The following is a 23,038-nucleotide window of genomic DNA, read 5'->3' on the forward strand; positions in this document are numbered from 1 at the left end:
CCAGCAACGTTTGTGCTTTCTACTCCTGTATTTAGCACAGGCTATAGGAGGGGGCCTTGGTTTAGCTACCACTGCACTGATCGAGATTTAGAATTCCATAACTCCCTGCAAAAATACGGCGTTTTTACCGAACACGGCGAATTCCAATGCAGTACTATACTATAACTAATTTGAAACACACATTTACATTTATGGAAGTAGAGCAAAAGTGCTTAAAAGGCATATGGACACATAGAGGGATATTGCAATGTAAAACCACAAAAAGGCTTCAAACAGATAGGAAGCCATTCTGCTCTTTTACACGATGTGCCTTCTTCCCAGGTGGCCCCATGATGGAGAAGAGTTAACATCCTGCAGAACTGACAGCATTTCAATCACGTATAATATATCAGGGCCCATTCGTTGCGCTCGTCAAAGGCTTTAAAGTGGAGGATGTCATTTGCAACACTAGATAAGATCAGTGAGCTGTTCCCTGCAGGGTGTCCCACCGGAGGTAAAGGAAAACGGGACAAAGGAAGCGCTAGAGTCTCATCTCAAGCATCAACACAGAGCACAGTAGTAAGCGGGTGGAGCCAGAGGCAGATGGAGAATGTGGTTATAATCTATCCTCCATCACACTGCGCTGGTTTACTGTAGCACTCCCTGCATGAGACACCAGCTCCGAACTGCACCTCCAGGATTCTCTGCACGGTTCGCTCCACAGGAGGAAGGCCTTCAGGTCATTTAACATGTAAACGAGCAAGCGTGTCAGTAATGTCTCCCAGGTGATCTGTGGGTTTTGCAACACAAAAACGAGTTGGATACTCCTCCTAAACGGGGGGGAAAAAGCAGCACTCCTTCACTCAGACAACTGCATGAATTGTCTCTCTCTTATCAGGCTGGAGACTAATAATCCCTAACAAGATGGGATGTAAAAAACATGGACCACAGAGTATATATGTTAAAGATAAATAATTAAAGGTATTTACACATTCACAGTTTCCTGTATTATTTTAATTGCTCATTGGTTCCCCCCTTGCACACTTTTAAAAGCAATTTGCCTACTAGGGATGTCTGAGTTCACAGAGCAAACAGTCAGAGGGAAAGATTTAGGTACAGTAAGTGCTCTAGACCCTGGGACAATTCTAAATGCAAGCCCAAGAAACCTAAGAAATATTTCGACTAAGCAAACCACACTGAACCTACCTATGGGGGGATACGTTTTTACTTAAAACATCCACACAATTTTCCTGATACTCATTTTAAACATAAATCACAACCAACCAAAGTAGGTGAAGTAAGACATGGACATACTGTATGCTCATTTAACAGTTTCGCACCATTTTGACTCTTAAGCCTCTTATTAATGAAGCTAAATATTTTGCCTTTGGAGCAAAACACAAGTACTGTACCCCCACCCCCACCCCCACCCCCACCAATGGATTAACTGTACAGTAGGCAGTTTGCCCACAGCAGAAAATATGCCAGCTGTTGTAAATGGGGAGAAATTGGAAAAACTGGAGATAATAAGGTGGACCAGGTACAAGTAGCTCCTTGTATCGTTTTCAGGCCAGGCCAAAGCGCAGTGAAGTTGGTGGTCTCATCTCAGGGAGGGAACAGTTATCAGACTTCTGGCTGCGCATCCTTGTTGGAGTCGAAGCCTCAGTAGATCCCTTTCACTCTCTTGTTCTCCGGGTCGAAGGGAGACTTCAAGTGTGCCGCGGCCTCATAGGTCACCCCCATCCGCTCCAGAGCGAAGTGCCCGTTCCGTATAAAGTCGGGAGAGACCTGAAACGGGGCCGGGGAAAGGAGTCGTTTCAAAACCCCTGCAGGTGCAGATCGTCCCCCCCGAAGAGTCATAAACTAACACACACAACACCCGAGTCCTGAGAGCAGTTTCCCATGCTGCATCAGTGCTGCGGCTCAATTCGAGCAGACTCCCGGCTGCCAGTTGCTGAGACAGCAACAGAGGTTGAGGGGGTTGTGTCCTGGACTTAGTGTAACTTAGTGTGTTATGAGCCTTTTAATATGACCACTGTGCACAAAACACCATAATGTACATGTCTCCCCTTTTACAGTTAATTAAGAACAGATGATCCTGAATGGTCCAATCTCATTTGTAACTGGTTTTATGCCCTTCGATCTTTAATTGGGGGAAAAATGTCTTCCTGCTGTAACAATTCCATGCAATTCTCTGTACCCTCCTCCAATTCTATTACTACTTCTATTACACAGAAACTCCCAAGAGCCACTGCCTTCCTGGGGCTCAAACCTTTCAATTTGCCTTTGCCTGTAAGGTGAGCAAGAGCTATCTACCTCCATATCTGACGCTGTGTTCCTCTGCATGATAACATTTTCTCAGGCTAACAGCTGCACCTGTTAACATTGTGCTATTGTTATCGATGTTTTATGGAGTGATCTTCCGTTTCATTGTTTTGTCTTCTGTACAGCAGGTCCCCACTGATTTATTTAATTAAATAAAGGAAGAGGAGGAATGTCTTGGTTATGCCACCTTTAATGCTTGCTGTTTGCATCCATCTGACTGGAGAAGGGGAAGATTCCCCCATTTAAAGCGACAGTTATAGAGAAATTAGCCGTAATCTAAAGCTGCCTTGAATCATACAATGCAGTCACTGTAGGAAAGAGGAGGCTTTTCAGCTTCCCATTGGAAAAAGGGAATACTTGACTAACAGTCAATTATATCTGTGATGCTTCAAACAGCTGAGTACATTGTTTTGGGAAGGGGAACAGTTTAAAATAAGCAAATTAGCATAAACACTTCAAATGAAAAAGATAGTGACAGCACACATCTAAACGGTGAAAGCAGGTTAGTTTGTCTGCTGTATGATGAGCCCGGTGTGGTGATGTCAATTCCTGTCAATCCTTTGTGCTCTCAAGATGGGGGTGGGCCCTTTGACATAGTGGGTTTTCCATTAGCTCAGCTTGAAGTGCCCAGTGACGGGCCTGAGACTGCAGATCAAGCCCATTCTGTGACTTGGTAATGCCAATAAGATCAGCATGATGAACTTATGATGTGCATCCTCTGCTTCATTTCCCTTTGTCATTATGGTAATAATCAACACCTCCATTAAAACCATTTCAAACCCTTTAAAGGTTGAGGATTCCAGCAGAGCTGGAGCACCTGAAGACCGCCTCGCACTTGTCCACTGAGGTCTTCAGCGCCGACCAGGCGGCCGAAAAGAACAATTCTAACTCGCAGTTTCATTCCACAGATAAACGAATTAAATCCACTAAAAAAAAACGGACCGAAAAACACAAATCAGACCAGGCGCTTAAATCCCGCAAATACCTATTTCGAGGACAGAATGAATGATCGGTGGGTTAACGTAAAGATCATAGAACATGCATGTACCCCTGTGAAAAAAGAAGCCTGTTCTGAAGTTGCCTTGAAGTACATCAGAGGTGTCCCTTTTGGGAGTCCTAGCAGGCAACATTAACATGAAGCAGCCTGGCTGAACATGCAATGGGCAGCTTTAGATAAGATACAGAATTAAGAAGTCCTGAAGACACTGCAAACCTCTGACCTTCACTCCTCCCTCTCTCTCTCTCTATGGTGACCTGTCGCTGCTCTGTGTCATCATGTCCCCAACGTTAGCGTGTGATAAAAGTGGCCTCCATTCACCTCTGCCAGCACAGAAAGCTCCCATCTGTTCCACATTTAACCTGAGAAGCTGTCACAGCCTAGCCAGCCAGCCCACAGCAGCTTTCAACGGGTCTTCTTGGTTGTTTTTTTTAACCGCGTACTGAAAATAGCCAGCATTATCTAACCAACCTACTATTGCAGATAAATGTGAGGGGAAAAAAAAACACAAAACAAAACAGGGTGAGCGAGCTTTCAAAGTTTGATTCTCTTGCCCCTAATTAGATTAGCTGCAGCAGTTGCATGACTCACACTTTCCAGGATGTTTTTTCTGACAGATGCACCAACACCAGAAAAATTGAACAATGCTCAAGTTCCACTTTCTCAAGAGACTGACTGTCCATGTGGATTGTGAAATCCCCACACTTTCAGGAGCATTGTCTCCCTTTTCAGCAATGGAAGTGGTGGACTATTCGCCTCCCAGAATTCTCTTTGTTTCCCATGTCCTCTTTGCCGGCCCTTCAGGTTAATGACCTCAATATTTCTATAGAAATGTTCGCCCATGCATCTACTTGCTAACTACCTCTTCCAGTTCAGGGTTGCTTGGGAGCTGGAGTCTGTCCCTGCAGGTAATGGGCACAAGGCAGGGTACACTCTGGGCGGGACACCAGTCCATCGCAAGGCAGGCAGAGAGACACGAACACACTCACACCAGGGCCAATTTTCCCAGAAACCAACGAACCTGCCAGTATACCTTAGGGACTGTGGCAGGACACTGGAGCACCCAGAGGACACCTACGCGAACATGGGGAGAACATACAAACTCTATACAGATAGCACCCCAGGAATTGAACCCAGGACCCCAGCTCTGCAAGGCAGAAGTGCCAACCACTGCACCACTGTGCCACCCACTACAGAAATTTCCCTAGAGAATTGGGACTTTACATAGACATACTGTAGGTTGTCAGCAGAAGGCCCTAGTGTTCCCTTGAGGTCTTTCTCAAGCCACAGTACTGTATATGAAGCTGTTGCAATGCTGCTGCTGTGGATAAAGTGCAACATTTCCATGACCTCTCCTTGCGCCACAAGCCTGCCGTGAGATTGCTTTCTCTCTCAGAACGGTACAGAGTGGACCTGCGTCTTCGAGAGCTGCTGATCCAGGCGTCTCCCTGGGTCTCTGGTACAGATCTCCTCTACGACAATTAGGCTCCTGCGCACAGTAAACTCGATGCTTTTTTAACCGAACTGTCTCTTGGTGTGTTTTATTATTCAGAAGCATCCCACACCAAACTCTTCTTTTAAAGGGGAACTGCAACTTTATTTTCATATTTCGGGGTTCGAAAGAAAGCAACGAAAGCAATGGAAGTAAAATGGACACAGTAAACTTTTAAAACCTCCAAGTTACATCACAAAATAACTGAAATTTCCAGGTGATGTTCTGCGATTCAGAACGAGGTAACAAAACATCCAGTGAGGTGAAGCAGCCCTATTACACTGTAAACAAACTGGCTTATGAGCACATCTCTTTTAATCCAACAGAAATATTGCTCTGAACTTTGAGAACGTTTTGGCGACAAATACTACTTGTTAACTCTGCATGCAGATCACACTGGAACATTTCTGCAATGAAATGCCTGCTGCAATCCCTGTACTCATTCACTCGCGCAGTTCGTTAGTCGTTACAGTGACTAGTGAGCAGGAAGGGCCACATCACACTGCAATTCACCTCGAATTTCTAACATTTTTCTATAACGTCAATGAATTTATTTTGTTGCCGAGATGCAATAACTGGTCTGTGGGAAAGAAAGGGGACTGTAGTTCCCCTTTAACACAAATAACAGCTGATTCTTCAAAATAAAAAAAAACATACCGTCATCGAACCGACAACCTCCTCACGAGAGAGATCTGCCTCGGCCAGTCTCCTGTGACCCGTGTTCCAGACGTACTGGTAAAGGAAGGAAATGCTCCCTTCCAGAATAATAATTCATTCATCCTTCCCGCTCTATAAGATCATGTCCATCCTTCCCAATACTCTCATCCCCTGGTCGATAAATACCAACTGAAAGTGGCTGACTGGCACTATGATCTGACATTCAATTTTTTGTTTATTATCCCTGGAAAGCTTCTTGTCCCAAGACATTAAGCCCTCTGCAAAGTCACGAGCTGCCTGCAGAATTGCACAGCAAAATGAAGAGTGATATTCACGATGCTGAAATGCCGAGACAGCACGTCAAGCAATGAACCCTATCAATAACTCATCGTTAAACAGTGCCGGCCCACATTTCCACCGTCTAGGGGAACACGAACCCACAGGACACAAATACAAACCAAGGGAGAGCACAAATTAAAACTGAGAACAGGCAAGTGCCACTGTGCACAGCGATTCTGGGAGACGATACTCACAACACCGCCCTTGGGGTCCCGGATATATCCGTAGCCAAGGGTCTTGTCAATGGCAAAACCGTAATCTGCTCTGCGCAGGTGACCAACCGGCTCCCCGTTCCTGAAGATCGCTTCCAGACCAAACATGGGAACTTTCCTGGGAAAAATGGAAGAGAAAGGGAGCTGCTGTATGAAGCTTGCTTGGAGACAACGCTGCACAATTCCCATTTCTGTAGCAGATCTCCCAGGGTGCAAGGCAACTGTCTACACATTCTATGGGTCTAAGCCAGTGTCAAATCCTGAATGAACAGAATTGATCTGATCAATACACGCCACTGTTCAGTTCAGTTTATGCGCCTTGTGCACAAGTGTAATTAAATGCTTATTTGCAGGCACAAAGATGTTAAGGAAACCCCAAAAGAAACACAGAACAGCAGCTAGTTAAATAACATACAACTTAAAAAAATCGGACAAGCAGTGCGAGAAGAGGAAAAAAGAGTTCAGTGTGAGTCAGTGGTAGGGGTAGGGGTTCAGGAATCTTGCTGCTTGCGGGAAGAAACTGTCTCTGAATCTGGACGCTCCTGCCTTCATGCTCCTGTGACGCTTACCAGGGGGAAGGGAGGGGGGGGAGAGTGATGATTGTTGTCCTTAGCAATACTTCCCAACACAATCACAGCATCATCAGTGACCTAAACAGGAATATCGATGGGCACTGCTGACGTTATCAGTGTTGCATTGCTGCCCTGAATTATAACATAACGTAGCGCTCTCCGGTTCATGTGGGTATGCGCCCTCGCCACTGCCGCCTCAGGTCGGCCCCCCCACTGCTGGGGACTCGAACCCGGGCCTCCGGCGTCACTCAACAGGCACTCAGCCAGCTGAGCTAAAGGGAGATCTCCCATCAGCCCGGGCTCCCAGTATTCACAAGGAAGGGGGGTGACGTCACCGCACTGGCGAGCCGGCTCGAACGACCTGTAATGTCGGCCGTACAATAATATTTACACTTTGTTTCCCTGGATTTCTCCACAAGTAAACAGACTCCATTTTCAGCTGATAAGGGATCGATTTCCCAGTTGAGCTTGCCGAAATTAATTCCCGGAATCCGCTCACAGCAACGCCAAAAATCCCGCCAAGTCGTCATCTGTGCCGGTGGCTTTATTACTGTTGTCATGAAGGGAAAACAAATCTTAAGCAAACATTTGCATCCCCTTTGTTAGCAAAGCTAACGTGAGACGGCTTTGAGTAAAACCAATAAAAATGGAAAAAAAAACAGTCTGCCAGGATCATAAAGACATTTCAAACTGAAAATCTGTTGCATCAGTGCACTCAAGCGACTTTTATTAACCTCCTAGAGTTTGTGGGCTTGATTAAACATTTAGCTGTTGTTTTTTCTGTGCTGCTAGATCACAGCATTTCCACTGGTAAAACCTTTTTACTCTGAAAACCGAGACGGCTTATGTTGCTGGTTTTTGTCTTGGTCCAGATCTTTTTTTTTTCAAATTAAATCCTAAACTGAACCGACAAGTTGCTGGAACCTGTGCAAGTCTGACCAGTTTCCATTACGATAGCTACAGTTATTTAGTAGTAGCTCAAAAGGAGACATCCAACCTATTCAGAAACTGATAGCAGGAGATCAAATAATCCCTAATATTAAGTCAATTAACAGTTCAATTACATAAGTGAGAGTTTAGCTGGAATGAAAACTAGTAGGGCTCTCCAGAAGCAGGTTGACCGTTTACATCAGTATTAAAGGTTCCCTCTATCTATTCTCTTAATAGCTTATCCAGGAGAGGGTCACAAGGTTAGCCAGAGCTAAGCAATAGGTGCAAGGCAAGATACACCAGTCCATCACACCCACACACAAACACACTCTCACACCAGGGCCAATTTTACAGCTGTACCAATGTGCCTCTGGACTCTGGGAGGAAACTGGAGCACCCAGACGAAACCCACGCAAGCATGGAGAGAACATCCTTGTACAGACTCCAGGCAGACTGGAGGAAGTGAACCCCAGGAATCGAACCCAGGGCCCCAGCTCCGCAAGGCAGCAATGCTAATCACTGTGCCATCATGCCAGCCTCCTGACGTTCCTCCCCAGTACAAAGCACAAAGACGGGATCCCCAGATCTGTGTAGGTTTAGATGTCTCTGGCAAAAGAAAAAGTAAGAAACGATCCAACTCCCAGGCTGGGAGCTTGTGACAAGGGGTTGGCGGGTCGGGATTGGAAGTGAAAGTCACCCTGCAGAATCTGCAAGGACAAATTGTGGGAGGAGAGGTACCGAACGCGAGCGGGTAACTTGCCCCCGCCTCCCCTCCCACCCCCCCTCCGCTGTCCCCAGGACTCAACTCATTGATGGTGAAGCAGACGATTCTTCGCCGCAATCCCTCGGCCTTCTGCTCCTCCAGAGCCCGTCTGCCCAGGAAGGGGACGGAGCCCTTCAGCTTGCAGGTGAAGGCCAAGCCCGCCTCCAGGGGGGTGTCGTCTGGGCGCAGGTCGGCGTGCCAGTGCCGGTACCCTGCAGGGGGGGGGGGGAGAGGCGAGAGGAGATGCCAGGTCTTTACAATCATTGAAGGACTGACTGAGCTCTGTGGATACTGTAACCTAGCAGGAACAAGCAAAGGTTTCCCTGCTGGAAAGAGAAGAAAGGTAAACGCAACGTTTCGACTGTGGAGCCTTCTTCGGGTGCGAGAAAGACAGGGGAGTCAGCAGAGATTATATAGCATAGGAGAAGCCGGGAGAGTGGCGGAGGTGGGAGCAGGGGTAGAGGCAGAGAGGCCACCCAGGTGGTCCGAAGTCGAGAGAGGTGACGAGAGGGGGTGAGGTTGAAACCTGCAAATGATCAGAAGGAAACGAGGCAGTCGTTGAGAGAAGAAGGGAACCTAATTTCAGGATAATTTGGGTTTGGGATGCCTTTCTGTGACGTAGCGTCCTTGACACTGGTGGTCAACAGAACTGGATTGACTCTTTATCCAAGGTGAACACCCGAGACTCCGTAATTCTTGGACCACGTTTTGCAAGAGCAGGAATCACATGTCGAACCCTCTATGGACGTCTTGTAGAAAACAGCCAGTGTAATCGATTTTAATTCTGTAATTCATTAAAGGGATGAGGAGATGGCTTCTTTTAAGACCGCTGTTTCATTCAGTCATTTAAATGGTCACTTTGAACCCAGTCTGAACCTAGTTCTTTTACTCCAAGGCCAAAAAAGTGACAAATTGTCTAAAGCTCTCGAAATTCCATCTGCTTATATTCCTTGGGAAAAACACAAATGGTCTAATTAAGGCCCATTTGGACCCAGCTGACGTTTCTTCAGTGATGTACTTATGTTAATGTCCTTACCCTCTTATTAAAGGGAAGTGGGTCTTGTAGTTTTATTACCCAAAATACTGATGGGGTGTATACAAGAGTTAATGGAAGACGTAGGACTTCTTCCTAGTCAAAACCAAACTGGGAAGATTGCTGGGTACATAAGGCACTACTGTATAACCTGAAGATGTCTCTCATATCTTGACAGAGGAAGCAACACACATCCACTGGCCAAATTATTAGGAAACCCTACCCAGCCAAATGAGTAGACTCTTGAGACGATAGACCGGCATGTCTTGCTCTGGCGATAACAATCCCAGCAAACCATTGCCCTCACCACCACAACTGCAGTCTTTGAGCCGAACCGGACATGGCTGGAAAGATCTCAAAACCCTGAGGAATATTCAATGCCATATCTTTTTGAAACTGCTGTTTCTGTTCATACATTATCTGGGGGTGGTGGCTCCTAATATTGTGTTCAATGAGTGTACCAAGCCTGTTCTGTAGAGCTATGAGTGGGAGGGTTCTGTCAGTAACTGTGAGTGACTCATTTTCAGTACCTGGTCTGTTCTACTGCAGCTCCTAAATCCTACAGCCCTGTTTTATTCTCAGCGCTGCGGGCTGTAGTATTCGTGAGGAAATTACACCCACACAGACTTTAAATATTTCATCCAAACTTTTGCATTTTTCCTATTTAAAAAAAAAAGAATAAATAGACTCTCTCTCTCTACCACTGTCAGCTTCGGTCTTTCACTGGCCAGTAAACACCCTCACTCTTACTGAACAGTTCTAGAAGAAAAGCACCGTGCATCCACTTCAGTTCTGCAGATCCAAGACCTGCCTGAAACACCTGGTTCCAGAACTCGGGACATCTGGCTTTTCTACTGAAAACAGTGGCGTTTGAACAAAAAATGACTTTTGGGAGTTCGTTTTGAAGCCCCAAATTCTGGAGAACTCGGAACATATAAATATACTCAGAATAAGTATAGGAAGTTGTTCTTTAAAACTGTAAATCTAATTATTCAGTACAAAACACAGAGAATTATTAACCTTGTTTTGAAAGGCATTAGGCCCAAAAACTTAGAGGCATTACCAAGAAGGGAGTCGACACGCATCCTGACATTTATTTTATAGTTTGCACTGCTTGCATTTCAACATCTACTAATTACTTCTGCCCTAGTGTGAAGGTTAATGCTGTCCAATTAAATAAATCCTATCAATAATATAGGCAGCATGAAAACACATCTACACAGCAAAGAAAGGTCGGTCTTACTCTTTATGTACATGACGATTCGTGGAGAAAACACCCATTTCGTATAATGCAGCAGCTACCAGGTACAACAGTAAAATTGGAACTGCAATGCTATTTTTATATTTTGGGGTTAGAAAGAATAAGCACTGATGAATGCATTTCAAACCGGCATAAAAGTAAGATGGACACAGTAACTTGTTAAACAATTTAAATCACAAAATAGACAACATTTCCAGGCCTGCACAGTGCCAAATGCTGCGATTCAGAACAGGGCAACATATAGTACGAATCCATTTCTTTTAATCCAAGGGAAATGTTGTTCTCAATTTCAATGGTTTTGCCATCAAATACTGCTTATTTGTTAACTCCGCATGCAGATCACGTTGGAACATATCTACAGTGAAATGTCTGCTGCACTACTGTACCTGTACTTATTCATACAACCTGTACTTATTTTTGTACATCGCATTACATTACAGGGTGGAGCGGTGGCTCTGTGGCTCAGGATCTGCGCCTGTGGCTGGAAGGTTGCCGGTTCAAATCCCGCAGCCGGCAGAGGAATCCTACTCCGTTGGGCCCCTGAGCAAGGCCCTTAACCCCAACTGCTCCAGGGGTGCTGTACAATGGCTGACCCTGTGCTCTGACCCCAAGCTTCTCTCCCTGTCTGTGTGTCTCATGGAGAGCAAGCTGGGGTCTGCGAAAAGACAAATTCCTAATGCAAGAAATTGTATAGGGCTAATAATAAAGTGATCTTATTAGTAATTACAGTGACTAGTGAGCAGGAAGGTTGTATCATGTCACAATTCATGGGAATTCTTGCTCTTGCCTGTGGCGAGTTCAGGGGTTTGCGACAACATGGGGACTTATCCTGCACCTTCATGAAGCTCCCAATTTTGTGCTTAATTGAAAATTTGTAAACTTTTTATATACTGTTAATGAATTCGTCTTGTTACAGAGATTTAATAACCTGGCTGAGAAACGGGGACTGCAGTTCTCCTTTAAATGAAAGCACAAAGGTTAGAAATATGAAAATGATCCCCAGACAAATAGCGATGAAGTCAGAATGGTTCTCTGAACCGAGAACCCGTCTCTGTGGATATTTCGCACTGTCTGAGCAAGAGGTCATACCAGCAATTCCAGACAGAATGCAGATAACGTTGGTGCTAATACAAACTGACTGCTCTGAAGTTTTCAGGTTACACTTATTTTAAGCAAGAAGTTGTCTGGCTTAGTTTTCCGTGACATTACCTTATACATTTTTTACACATGGTTTAACACATAGCTAACAAGGTCATCCCTTGTCAATTGTATCAGCTTCTAAGGTAGAGAAGCAAACAGAAGTGCATCAGTTTTCCAAGTCTGGAAATGCGGTTTTAGAGAATGCGCTGGCAGTGTTCCAGCATGATGCATGTCAGATCAGTTGGACAGGACTGCTTGTGCTCGTGTTCATGTGTTACCGAGTCACTAGAGGCTTTGGTGGACTTAAAAGAGATAGGGGTTTTAAACAAACAAAAACCGCAGCTCTTCCTAATGTGAAGGCCAATTCAATATCTGCGGGAAAACTTTTGACTGACTGATATCTTGCTTTCAAAGTGAAGGGTAGAGTTTGAAACCACAAATAAACAGTTCTTCTAGTAGGGTCTGAGTCTACAAGAGCCTGGGGAATGACTACATACATTTCAGCTCCTCGTCTAGGAACAATATGACAGCAAAGATGTACCTGCAACTGTGTTTTTTCTCACTACATGATCGATATTTCAAAGCAACTTTGGAAAGCCTGTTTCGATCCTCCCCATTTTTATCTGTAATATTTTAGGAAGCACCATGGTTAATTAGCTGAAGAAAGTGCTCTACAGGTCACACTCTGGTTAGGGCCATATAGATACTGTATGATCGTAATCAGCTGCAGAATAATTATGCAGGTCTCCTAGACAAGTGTTGCCAGTCTGGAGGACCACACACCTGCTGGTTTTCATTCCTGCTGAGCTTGAATACTTAATTGAAGTAATAAGTTAACTGAGAGGAATATTTGCAAGGTTTCTTTTTTACGCAAACACTTGAGATTTTACGTGGTTCAAAGGCAACCTCCACCTTGCTTAAGAGCTGCAAAGGAGTCAACCAGTTCAGATGAATCCTATTATTACATCTACAAAGAATTTAAGGAGGCCTTGGTTAGAAAAAGGAACCAGCAGGTGTACGGGCCACCAGGAGCAGGTTAGGGGACCCCTGTCCTAGAGTAAGATAAGAGTAAGACAAAACTGCCAGGCCATTTCTTGAAAAGTGCAGGCGTGTTATCCCAGCATCCTTGCTGAACTTCCCCCTGGCCTTTAGCAATCATGGCCTCCTTATAATCCCCATCTCTGAACTGGCTTCACTCTTTTCTCCTGCCCACTGAGAGCTGGTGTGGTGGGGGCTGTACTGGTGTACTTTGGCTGCTGTCGCATCATCCAGGTGGGGGCTTCACATTGGTGGTAGCAGTGGGATTCCCCATTACCTGTAAAGCGCTTTGAGTGGAGTGTCCAGAAAAGCCCTATGTAAGTGTACGGAATTATTGAGTGTTCCAGTGATGTCGTTGCCCGGGACTCTTTTGAGCCTTTGGTGCAGTGGCGCCACCTGCTGCTCATGGGGAGCTGCGCGCGCCAGGCGCCCAGATCACAATGAAGGGAAGAGCTCGCCCCGCTGAGACCCTTACCTTTCTCGATGCTCAGCGAGTCGATGGCCCTGTACCCGGCGTCGCAGATCCCATGCTTGGCACCGGCAGCCATCACGGCGCGGTACACCGGAACGCAGGCCTGCGCGGGCATGTGCAGCTCCCAGCCCATCTCGCCCACGAAGGAGAGGCGCATGGCCCGAACCTGCCGACAGCAAGGACACAGATCTTCACACCCGGCGTTCGTCTTTGCTCTCGATTTTTGGCCGGCCCCTTTGAAGAAAATCATGAGGTTGCTCAGCGACAAATGTCTCCTGCCTGGTGTCAGATTTTGGAGGGGTTAAAGTTTCAGCACTGAGAGGGTGAGGAGGCTGCCTCTGCTGGTTCTCCCACCTCGGTTCAGTCTGGGAGATGACATCTCACCCAATGGAAGCACCAGCTTCTGCCAGTGGAAATAGTGCTGATGTTCTACCGTTGAATCAAGAAAAGCTGATGTGCATAATGAAACTGAATTCTCTACCACGGAGAAATTCTACTCATTTAATATGAAAACTTGAGTGTAACCTGACGAATGGGTCTTCAGCACATCTGTTTTTTTATTAACAAAAAAACTGGTTTATCTCAGGTTTTGCCTATGAGGAGTGGCACACACAGCCTTTTAAAAAATGTGCGTTGCATTATTGCATCAACACTGTTCGTACTGTGCATGTCTCATGAGACCCAGCACAGTCACAGGAATGATGATACTTGCACTTGCTAGGCCACTCCTACCAGGCCCATCGTACCTGTCAAAATGGGCCCATTTCTGTCCAAAAGATGGAACTTATTCCATACTATTCTTATTCTGGTCTCCTTACTGTCCCCCAAACCCGTCTACATTGTATGGGTGACAGGGCCTTCTCCTGTTATGCCCCCAAGCTCTGGAACTCTCTGCCCAAGGATATCAGAGAGTCACCTTCTCTAAACTCCTTCAAATCCAGACTCAAAACCCTCTTCTTTAGAAGAGCCTTTACTGAACTGGTTCCATTCTTCACCCCTCTGCTTTTCTTAGTACCACCATCCACGGTCTGTATATTGTTATTGTGTTTTATCTTATGTATTCTTTTTATTAAGGTGTTGTTGTCATTCTGTAATGCGCTTTGAGAAGCCACCTTTAAAGGCGCTATATAAAATAAAGTTTATTATTATTATTCGACAATTACACAATTCTTCATAACGATGGCTATGCAAATCCAGGCTATGACTGCTGTAATGCGAATGATGACTGTTGTCGCCACCAGACTCAAACGTGCTTTCAAAAGTAGCTCTGAGCCTCTGAAATACGGCGATTTGAGATGAGCACGCAAACTTACAGCGCAGATGAAATGTGAGATCGGACAGCTCTAACCATCTTTAGTTGGTCCAACACAAAATGATTGTGTGTCGCCGGTGAGAATCCTTGTATTGACCAAGTGTACTGGTCGCCTCTCTTCCTGCTAGCAGTTTCAAGAAAACACAAAATTCCCCCAAAGTCAAAGGAGCCGGCTTCATCCTCAAGACACTGAATGCAACGCCTTTGCTTTGCTGCTGGGGCTGACACTTCACAACAGCCTCAGGAAAGGACATAAGCATTCTACCTGGTTGCACACAGTTCCACGTCCCTACTCCGAGTCTTCTCCTTCCCCAGCTTAACTCGTTTCGCCACAGAATGCCCCACTTGAAGACCGAAAGGGGCTGAGTTACACTTTTTTCTCATCTACCTGCTCGCTTTTTGCGTTTCGGGCTCCTGCCGAACTTCCTGCCCTATTTTTAGCGACTCCTGAAGAGGTCCACCCACGCTCCAGTGCTCCGCTAACCTCTCTCAGTTCACTGGAGGGTTGTGTTTTTTCGGGATCACGCATTTGAAAGACAAGGTGTCTGAGCCATACCAATCGCTTTAGCTCTAAAAGTGGGCCAGATCAGTCTTCCTGTAGGTCAGCAGTCACAAGGGACAATGGGAGTGCTGTTCGCTCATGCACACAAATCACAGCACTGCATATGCTTCAGAGCACTTTAGAGGGCAGCACAGAGCGGTCATTAGGACTTCAGACTCCCAACTGGAAGGATTTCCTGTTGGAGACACTGATATTGTACCCCTTGTGCAAGACACGTCTCCTTACTTGCTCCAGGCTACCCAGCAATGGGTACCAGCATTATTGGGAAGAATGTAATGATGGTTTACTGTCCCGTTCAGAGGGAATCCTGCACTCTCAGGCGACTGACCACTGCAGAAACCAGAATGAGGTCCAGTTGGATGGGTCTCTAGGGCACTACTCGATTAAATGGGACATTTAATACACAATTCAGAGAGAAAACTACAGCGCTCTGCAACCCACGTTTAGCATTCGGGACAATGACGGATCAGACTGCAGGCTGTACCAACTACCAAGTTACAAGTATGCAGCAGAAACTGTCTAGGAGTTATGCATAAACAGTTAAAAATACACAGATATGGGATACGGTGTAAAAAGCCAATACCATATCGATTATACATCTTAATCTATAGTGTTGACCTCATTCACATGGGTGTCCCGTGCAAACTGGGTAAACACACAATCAAAGTGAAGCAGGTTTATTGGGATGGGTTCACCAAAGATCTTTTAATATGTTATTTCGTTTGGACGAAAGGGCAAACTTTAAACCCAGAGTTAACGATCATCGAGCAGTTTAACCTGTGCAATTCTTTGCTGCTTTGATTCTGCTCAAAAAGCAATTCAGCTTTGTGATTCTTGTTGCAAGAAGAAAAACAAATTCAGCTTTCTACAGCATCTCAGTGAAGCAGAAGACACGATTCTTTAACAAGTGTTCAGAACTGTTGTTTCACATGATCTCTTTTGCCCCCCTCTCAATGTAAACGATTATGTGTCATTCTCTGTGACAGAGCTCCTGCGACTAAATAAAGGAGTTAGGGGGCCTAGAAAATTTGAGACTGGGGACTGCACTGAGACATACAGTACTGTAAAAAATAAATATAACAGTAACTTGGAAAAAACAAGCCTTTTCAACACAATTGCGGTCTGTCATCTGCAGGGACTGTAAATAATGAAGATTTAACCTGCTTCAAGAATTAATTTCAATGTTTCTTGCATAATATTCACAGAAATCCGCTGTCCACCCACATCAAATCCCAAGCTTATTGCTTCCTATTTAAAAACAAGAACATTCTGTTCCCCTCCAGTGCACACTCAAACGGTTTCTGGAATTCTCCCGGAGGTAGTCTGTTCTGCAGAGATGCAGATGGAAACAGAGGTCAAGAATGTTTTGATCCCAACAGTACAGTGTCCAGATTAGCCAGGATGCATGAGGTGTGTGATCCAGGGACAGGACAACTGGGGAAACTGCAGAACCCAAGTTTTTAAAGCTGGATTAATAAAAGAGGAGTCTTCACGTTGCACTGTAACAGCTGACTTACCGAAAGTCTGCATGAACTAGTGAAACAATGAGCTTTATTGTAACTAGTGATTTACTACTGGATCACCACTGGTGGGTTAAGGTGATTCTTCACCATCATACTTATTCATAATGGGCTTTCCCTTTTATTAGAGGGAAAAATTCCAACGCCGCAGGGGACAGAGAATGAACCATTATTCATTGTTCTTAGGTACACAGTCCCATTATTTAAAAAAAACCCAAACAAAACATGCCCATCAATGCAGTAGGCGATTGCACCAGAAGGATTTGAAGAGAGGGTTATCCAAATGGTCAAAACCCTTTATTAAATGAAACCAATTTCAGGAGATTCTCCAAGTCCTAAACTAGGTTTTGAAGGAAGGGAGTGCCACAATTTGACCTATGTGGTGTTGCTTCACTAAGAGGACAGATCCCTTCAAAAAGTTTATTGGCTGAAGTATATACAGTATATATTGTACGCTGACTGGATATCTGGACATGCAGAAGGTGAGAGGGTGTGACAGAAAAGAGCTTTAAGAAGTTCTTGGGGGACCATCTATTTTATTCTGATTTTTAGGGCTTAAGAATGACTAAATAAGAAATGTACTGTTACAGTCTCAGGTAACTAGGAAGCGTCTCTAATAGTCTAGAGAAAGTGTGTGACACCTGGGAGTGTCAACATTTCTAGCTTCAAAACAGAGGGAGGCGTTTGCGGAGATGTAGGGGGGTCCAGATTCTGTGATCGTTTGTTTACATTATTTATTAAGGTTCTTGGTAAATGATTATGTCAATCAACCGTCCAGAAAGACACCCTATAAGATCAGATCAAGATCAGATTGGAAAAAGTAAGACAGAGGAGACAGGAGGAGACGGAACATTCTGGCGAGAGGTCCTTGTTGGAGGTCATCCAGAAAGACCCGAAGGGAGGCAAGTATTTGAATCTTGCTAAGAGAGCTTGCTATTGCTTGTAGGGAACCTGGATCTCTTGAGTGAAGAATCTCTCAGTTAAAATGGCCTCTCCTGCTGACTGGGTGCAGTTGAGAACAGTTATTTTTTGGCATATGGGTTTGCAGAGAGAGAAATTTAATTGTAGCTTGTATTCTATTTAGTTTAGAAGGTAGCTTGTCTCTTATTTTGGCCTCTGTAGGCATTATTAAAAAACTTGATAGCGGTCTGAGGGTTTTCTGGGTGGTCTAGACAGGTCTCCGGTACACCCTGTGTGTACGTACTGCGCAAAGGAAAACTTGTGTGTTGTATGCAGTGTTTGTATTGTCACTGTTAATAAATATTTGTTCAACCAGATGTGTCTGAATTATTGCTCTTTTCACCAAAACTGCGTCAGAGAAGAAGACATTCACATGCCTCTGACGAGATCAACAACTCTGGCAACTTCTTGGAGAAATCCTTACTGTTTGGCGGTCATGATTATTTAGTTTAGTTATTGACTAAGCCACTCAGTCAATTCCTGTCGTTCAACGTTTTCCTAACTCCCCCAATTTGGTGACAATGTAAATACTCACCGACTTCATAAAGATTCGGGATGAACCACATTCAAACTACATTGCAATAAAGTGCAACACTTTCTTTTCCCTTTCGGTATTTGCAAGGAAACGTTTGGGTACCAGAGGCATTAACGAAGGAGAAGGCTTGTGTTCTCAGGTCGCTTAACGCAATAGAAAAATCTACAGGCACTTAGACTCATTAGGGACTTTTGTATCCTGGTCTGGCCAAATTCTCCCCAAACAAACAACAAAAGAATTTCCCAAAACATCAAGACAGTTTTACTTATCCCTCTTTCACAGGCAGGCTGCTCAACCTTGCTAATGTTCAGGGCCTGAGAGAGCCCAACAGCTCACACCCAGCGCAGTCCAGGCCAGCACCGGGGGTCTCTACAGGGGAGGGGGGTGGGTGTAGACGCACAGGGAACAGGGACAGGCGTAATCCTTAACCTCTGGATGGAACCCTCTGCAACTATACTGCGTCGCTGTTTCGGGACACAGTTAACTTGAGAGCTCAACAGCTGGATTAAATGGTATGGGTCCGCTGGAAGCAGGAGATCTGTCTTCCTAGCCAGAGCAGCTTTTAGAGTGAGCCGACAGCTTTCGGGTTTTCTTTCTTCATTTTATGCATTCGTGTATGAACTCTAGCATATAGGGTGTGCAGCTCAGTTGTTTTTCCATAAATAACTTACACTCTAAATAAGACTTCATAAAGACTCAAGATGAACTATATACTTCATTGAAACTGCATTGGAATTCACTCCAATGCTTTCTTGAAGGATGTTTTTGGGTGGTTTTTTTTGTTGCTTTTCCTCTTTCAAAAATAAAGAAAACCATTGTTCACAGGACACGAAGAACAAGATCCACAGACAGGGTCGGAATTGAATCAGGAGCCCAGCAACTGCCGATCTGGAGGGAACTAGTCTTCCCAGCTCCCGGTTCTCTGCCTCAGGATATCCTGTCTGAGCACCGTGCCAGGGCGGGACTTGTGTCCGTCCAGTGAGTTACGGCCAGCTGGTGAGCGAGCAGATGGCAAAATCGATGGGTCTGCTCTCCCCAGGCTCGGCGAGCAGGAGGCTGGCAGCTCTGCTGGTGTTTTACAACCCCGCGTAGGAGTCGGCTCTGCGTAAATCCACCTGCTATCGATTTCACATCTTGCCTCTGCACATCTCTGCCGGGCGACAGATGGGACTGCTCCTGATTTATACTGCTTTGTCTCCTTTCGCCTGCCGTTTTCCTCCTCCCCCCATCCCTCCCTGCCCTGGAACATGCAGGAGAGACTGACAAATTCAGCTCCCACTACACTCCCTTTCTGGAGAGAACCGCTTGAACATGACGCCACGTCAGTACCAAAGCTCTGCACTGCCAACACCTGATTCTGCATCACTGAATTGCTTTCTGTGCAATGCAGAGTATCTAAATGTATGCATCTTGATGCATTAAGGAAATTCACATGCAAGGGGTCCAAAAATGTCTCTCATTGAGATTTAATAATTTTAATAACACATGTCATTTTATATAGCGCCTTTAAAAGCGGCTTCTCAAAGCACTTTACAGAACAAGATAGGAGAGGAGTCAGCAGAATTACACAGCTACAGTTTGGAATATACTGTATATGGAAAGCAAAGGGGCAGAATCAGAACCAGTCAAATGAAAGCCCTTCTGAAGAAGCAGGTTTTGAAGGAGATCAGGAAAGGTGACTCTTTGATATCCTTACGGACAGAGTTCCAGAGCTTTGGGGCGCAGTGAGAGATGGCCCTATCATGGTCTGGGGGACAGACAGGAGACCAGAGTCAGACGAATGAAGTCTAAGAGGTGGAGAGTGGGGCGATAGTAGCTCAGATAGAGCCTTATGGGTGAGCATGAGGATTTTAAAGTCAGCACAAAACCTGATGAACTCTCCTAATGTGGGGTCACCCACTGTGTCTTTGAGCCTCGATTCTCAGTGACAATCCCAGTAACTCATAAGCAAAGAGGCAGGACCTGCCCCCACCCAGGCACTTGTCAACTCCCAAGATTCTATAGCGACGTACAGGAGCTTCAGCACCAGCTGGAAGAGAGGCTCCTTCTTCTCTGAGACTCTGGACAAGCCCGGGATGAGGCAAAGGTTGTCGTCTTGCTGGGAACCGAATAAACAAGACCAAAACCGACCCCCCTTCCCATGAGCCAAGCTGAGCCAGCTGTGCTGTGGAGGAATTACAGTCACAGTTGGCTAGTGCCATGACCAGGGTTTGAGCTAAAGATAACAGGCTCAGTACCCCTTCATGTCTGAGACACGCAGGAGACCTTACACTTTTAAAAGGAAACAGAGCTACAGAAATATCAGCCACTTCTTTGCTGGTCAATCTGAAAGCTCTGGTGTAACCACAGAAACTGAGGTGCCATCAATATAATTATATCCTTGTGGAAGTAGCTTACAAATGCATAAAGAGGGGCATGAACACGTTTTGGCAAAGGAAAAGGCAACGATGCTTCTAAGTAATACGAAATGTGCAGTTCTAGACTAGCCATGGTTTTAAGCAGACTGGCAGCCCACATAAACAGAAATCCAGCACTATGATATTTAAAGGACATTTAAAGTCCTTGGCAAGTAAAACATTTTTATATATTATACATTTACATATATTTTTGAATTATAAATCCTTTCACTAGCACATGAACTCAGAGCCTTCTTTTCTTGCATAAAGGGGTTTGATACAAGAATGTGATGAGAATAATAACACAAATCTCAAGCACTCCCAGTTGCTTATCTTTAACGGATGTAAAAATACTGAATGAGTATTTTGACATCTCGCAGCCTAAAAATGTGTTGCATATCTTGTTTAAATGTTGAATCCTATTGCTTCATCCATCTTATGTATTTGCAGATTGAGGTATTTATTGGAGCCACTAGGTAATACAGTGATAAATATATTAACATCATCTCTCCATCACTGGGTCATGAAGGGTGTAGAGCACACACACATGCACACAGGGACAATACAGAGACAACAATGAACTCAGCCAGCATGTGTTTGGGAGGTTGGAGGAAAGGAAACCAAAGCACTTGCAGATAACCCAAGTGGTCATGGGAGGAACACGATCCAAACCCACAATCCAAGAGTTGTGAGGCAGCAATGTCAACCAACATGCTTTCGCTGTCTCACAAAAACATACGAGCTCTCCTTCAGTGGTGCATGTACTGTATAGGAGATCGTGGTTTTACCGCTGCATGCATATGATCTCTCCTTTACTGGTGCATGTACCTGTACTGTACTGTGTATGAGCTCTCTTTTACTGCTGCATGCATATGAGCTCTCCTTTACTGGCGCACATGTGCAATGGGCTGTCTCTCAGTTTCTCTAGGCAATTGTGCAGCCCATTGTCAATGTCAACAGACACTACTGTACAGTATATCACTATTTTAGTACTGGCTCTCTCAAACCAATGAGCAGGAGGTTGTACTGTAGGTCACCCAACTGAAGGCTCTGCCTCTCAGAACCCCACCATAATCTCCTATCCACACTGCCCTGCCTCTAGAATGTGCTGAAGTGCATAGATCAAGGCACCTCTCCTCTCAGCTCACAGAAATGTCACTGAGCAGAGTCTTTATGGCTTTCTGCTGCTCCACAACCCACTAAATAATGAAAAACTGCATCTTCTGCCAAAAGAGAGCACTTGAATGCTCTACTAAAAAAGTACATTTGGATAGCTTTAATTCTAATGGAAAGCTGTCCAGCGCTAAAGAAATTTGTTTATCTGGGTCTGTGACTAGCTGGAGATGAGCAAGAGGATGTCTAACCTGCACAAAGTATTCCCCCAAACTCTCTAGATAATCACACCAAACGTTCCCTGCAGGGAATTCATCAGAAAAGCTGTTAATTGCTAGAACTGGATAAAATGAGGTTTCAAATTGAAAACCAAAGATATCTGATAATAGGCCAGACCCTCATGGAGTTGTACCTCTAATTTGTTATACACTGTACCGTTCCTTTGCCTGCTGCCAGGATGAAAACACGCATGTATTGATTTTATTTTGCATATGGAAATAAATGTTCTCTTCAGTACTATAAGAGAAACAATCAATATCCTACCTAATCCATACTCCCACAAAAAACAGCCTAATAAAATAAAAAAACAATATGTCATAATATACTGGATCTTAACTATAATAGTTGAACAGAAGTATAAAGCAGCACAGGATTATATGATCTGATCTCAGTGCCCTGATGTTACTAGATTTCATTTTGACTGGCTGCTCAAAAGCACTTTTTATGTCCTGTAGGTTTTGGAATTGCCACAATAAACTCTTAAAGACTTTGAAGCACAGAACTGGGATTGAAAACCAAACAAAGGAACAAATGAAATATAAACGGACAAAAAAAACCCAACAATTTTTCCTCTACATTTTTCGGAAGTGATAGCTTTTTTTCCCCACTGAGGTGGAGGATAACAGCCTAAAGCAGTCGATTTCCGAGTCTCACTCTCCACTGCTGTGCGATCTTCCATGTGCTGTTAACAGACCATCCCATCCTCAGCCACAACAGTACGCAGCTGGGGATTTTAATAGTGCAGGGAATGACCTTAGCTCCCACACACACACACACACACACACACACACACACACACACACACACACACACACACACACACACACACACCAGCCCTCCAAAACGATGATACTGAAAACCTCTGCTTATCACGGCCATCAATAACTTCAAGCTGCTTGCAAAACTAAAAGCGGTTCCTATATTAGGAAACACAGACTAATATATAACCTACCAGTTAATGTATTCTATAAAATGAAAAATTACACTGACTCACATCAGTGTTACAGAGGAACGTGCAGGATAAAAAAATAAATAAATCACTAAAACTGATATTGCGACAACTCTCGCAATTTGCATTCCTACAGGAAACCGGATATAAAACAAACTGTCAAAGTGCAATTGGGCAGAGAGAGGCAGTGCGGATATGGACA

The 23,038-nt window shown here is 44.8% G+C and overlaps 1 protein-coding gene across 5 annotated transcripts in view; it reads right to left on the bottom strand.

Moving 5' to 3' along the window:
• Window positions 1-971: 971 nt before the first annotated feature.
• The window catches only part of sardh (sarcosine dehydrogenase), a 124,783-nt gene continuing 102,716 nt past the window's right edge, over window positions 972-23,038 (bottom strand). For all 5 annotated transcript variants that reach the window (XM_088615493.1, XM_088615492.1, XM_088615491.1 and 2 more), the window contains exons 18-21: window positions 13,214-13,376; window positions 8,310-8,478; window positions 5,984-6,119; window positions 972-1,767 (exon numbers count right to left, since the gene is read on the bottom strand). In XM_088615493.1, the coding sequence (XP_088471619.1) occupies window positions 1,642-1,767; window positions 5,984-6,119; window positions 8,310-8,478; window positions 13,214-13,376 (594 nt within the window). In that variant the 3' untranslated portion in view covers window positions 972-1,641. The remainder of the gene's footprint in view (window positions 1,768-5,983; window positions 6,120-8,309; window positions 8,479-13,213; window positions 13,377-23,038) is intronic.

This window comes from Lepisosteus platostomus, chromosome 21, assembly GCF_059453375.1.
Source record: "Lepisosteus platostomus isolate fLepPlt1 chromosome 21, fLepPlt1.hap1, whole genome shotgun sequence".
In the NCBI taxonomy this organism is placed as follows: domain Eukaryota; kingdom Metazoa; phylum Chordata; class Actinopteri; order Semionotiformes; family Lepisosteidae; genus Lepisosteus; species Lepisosteus platostomus.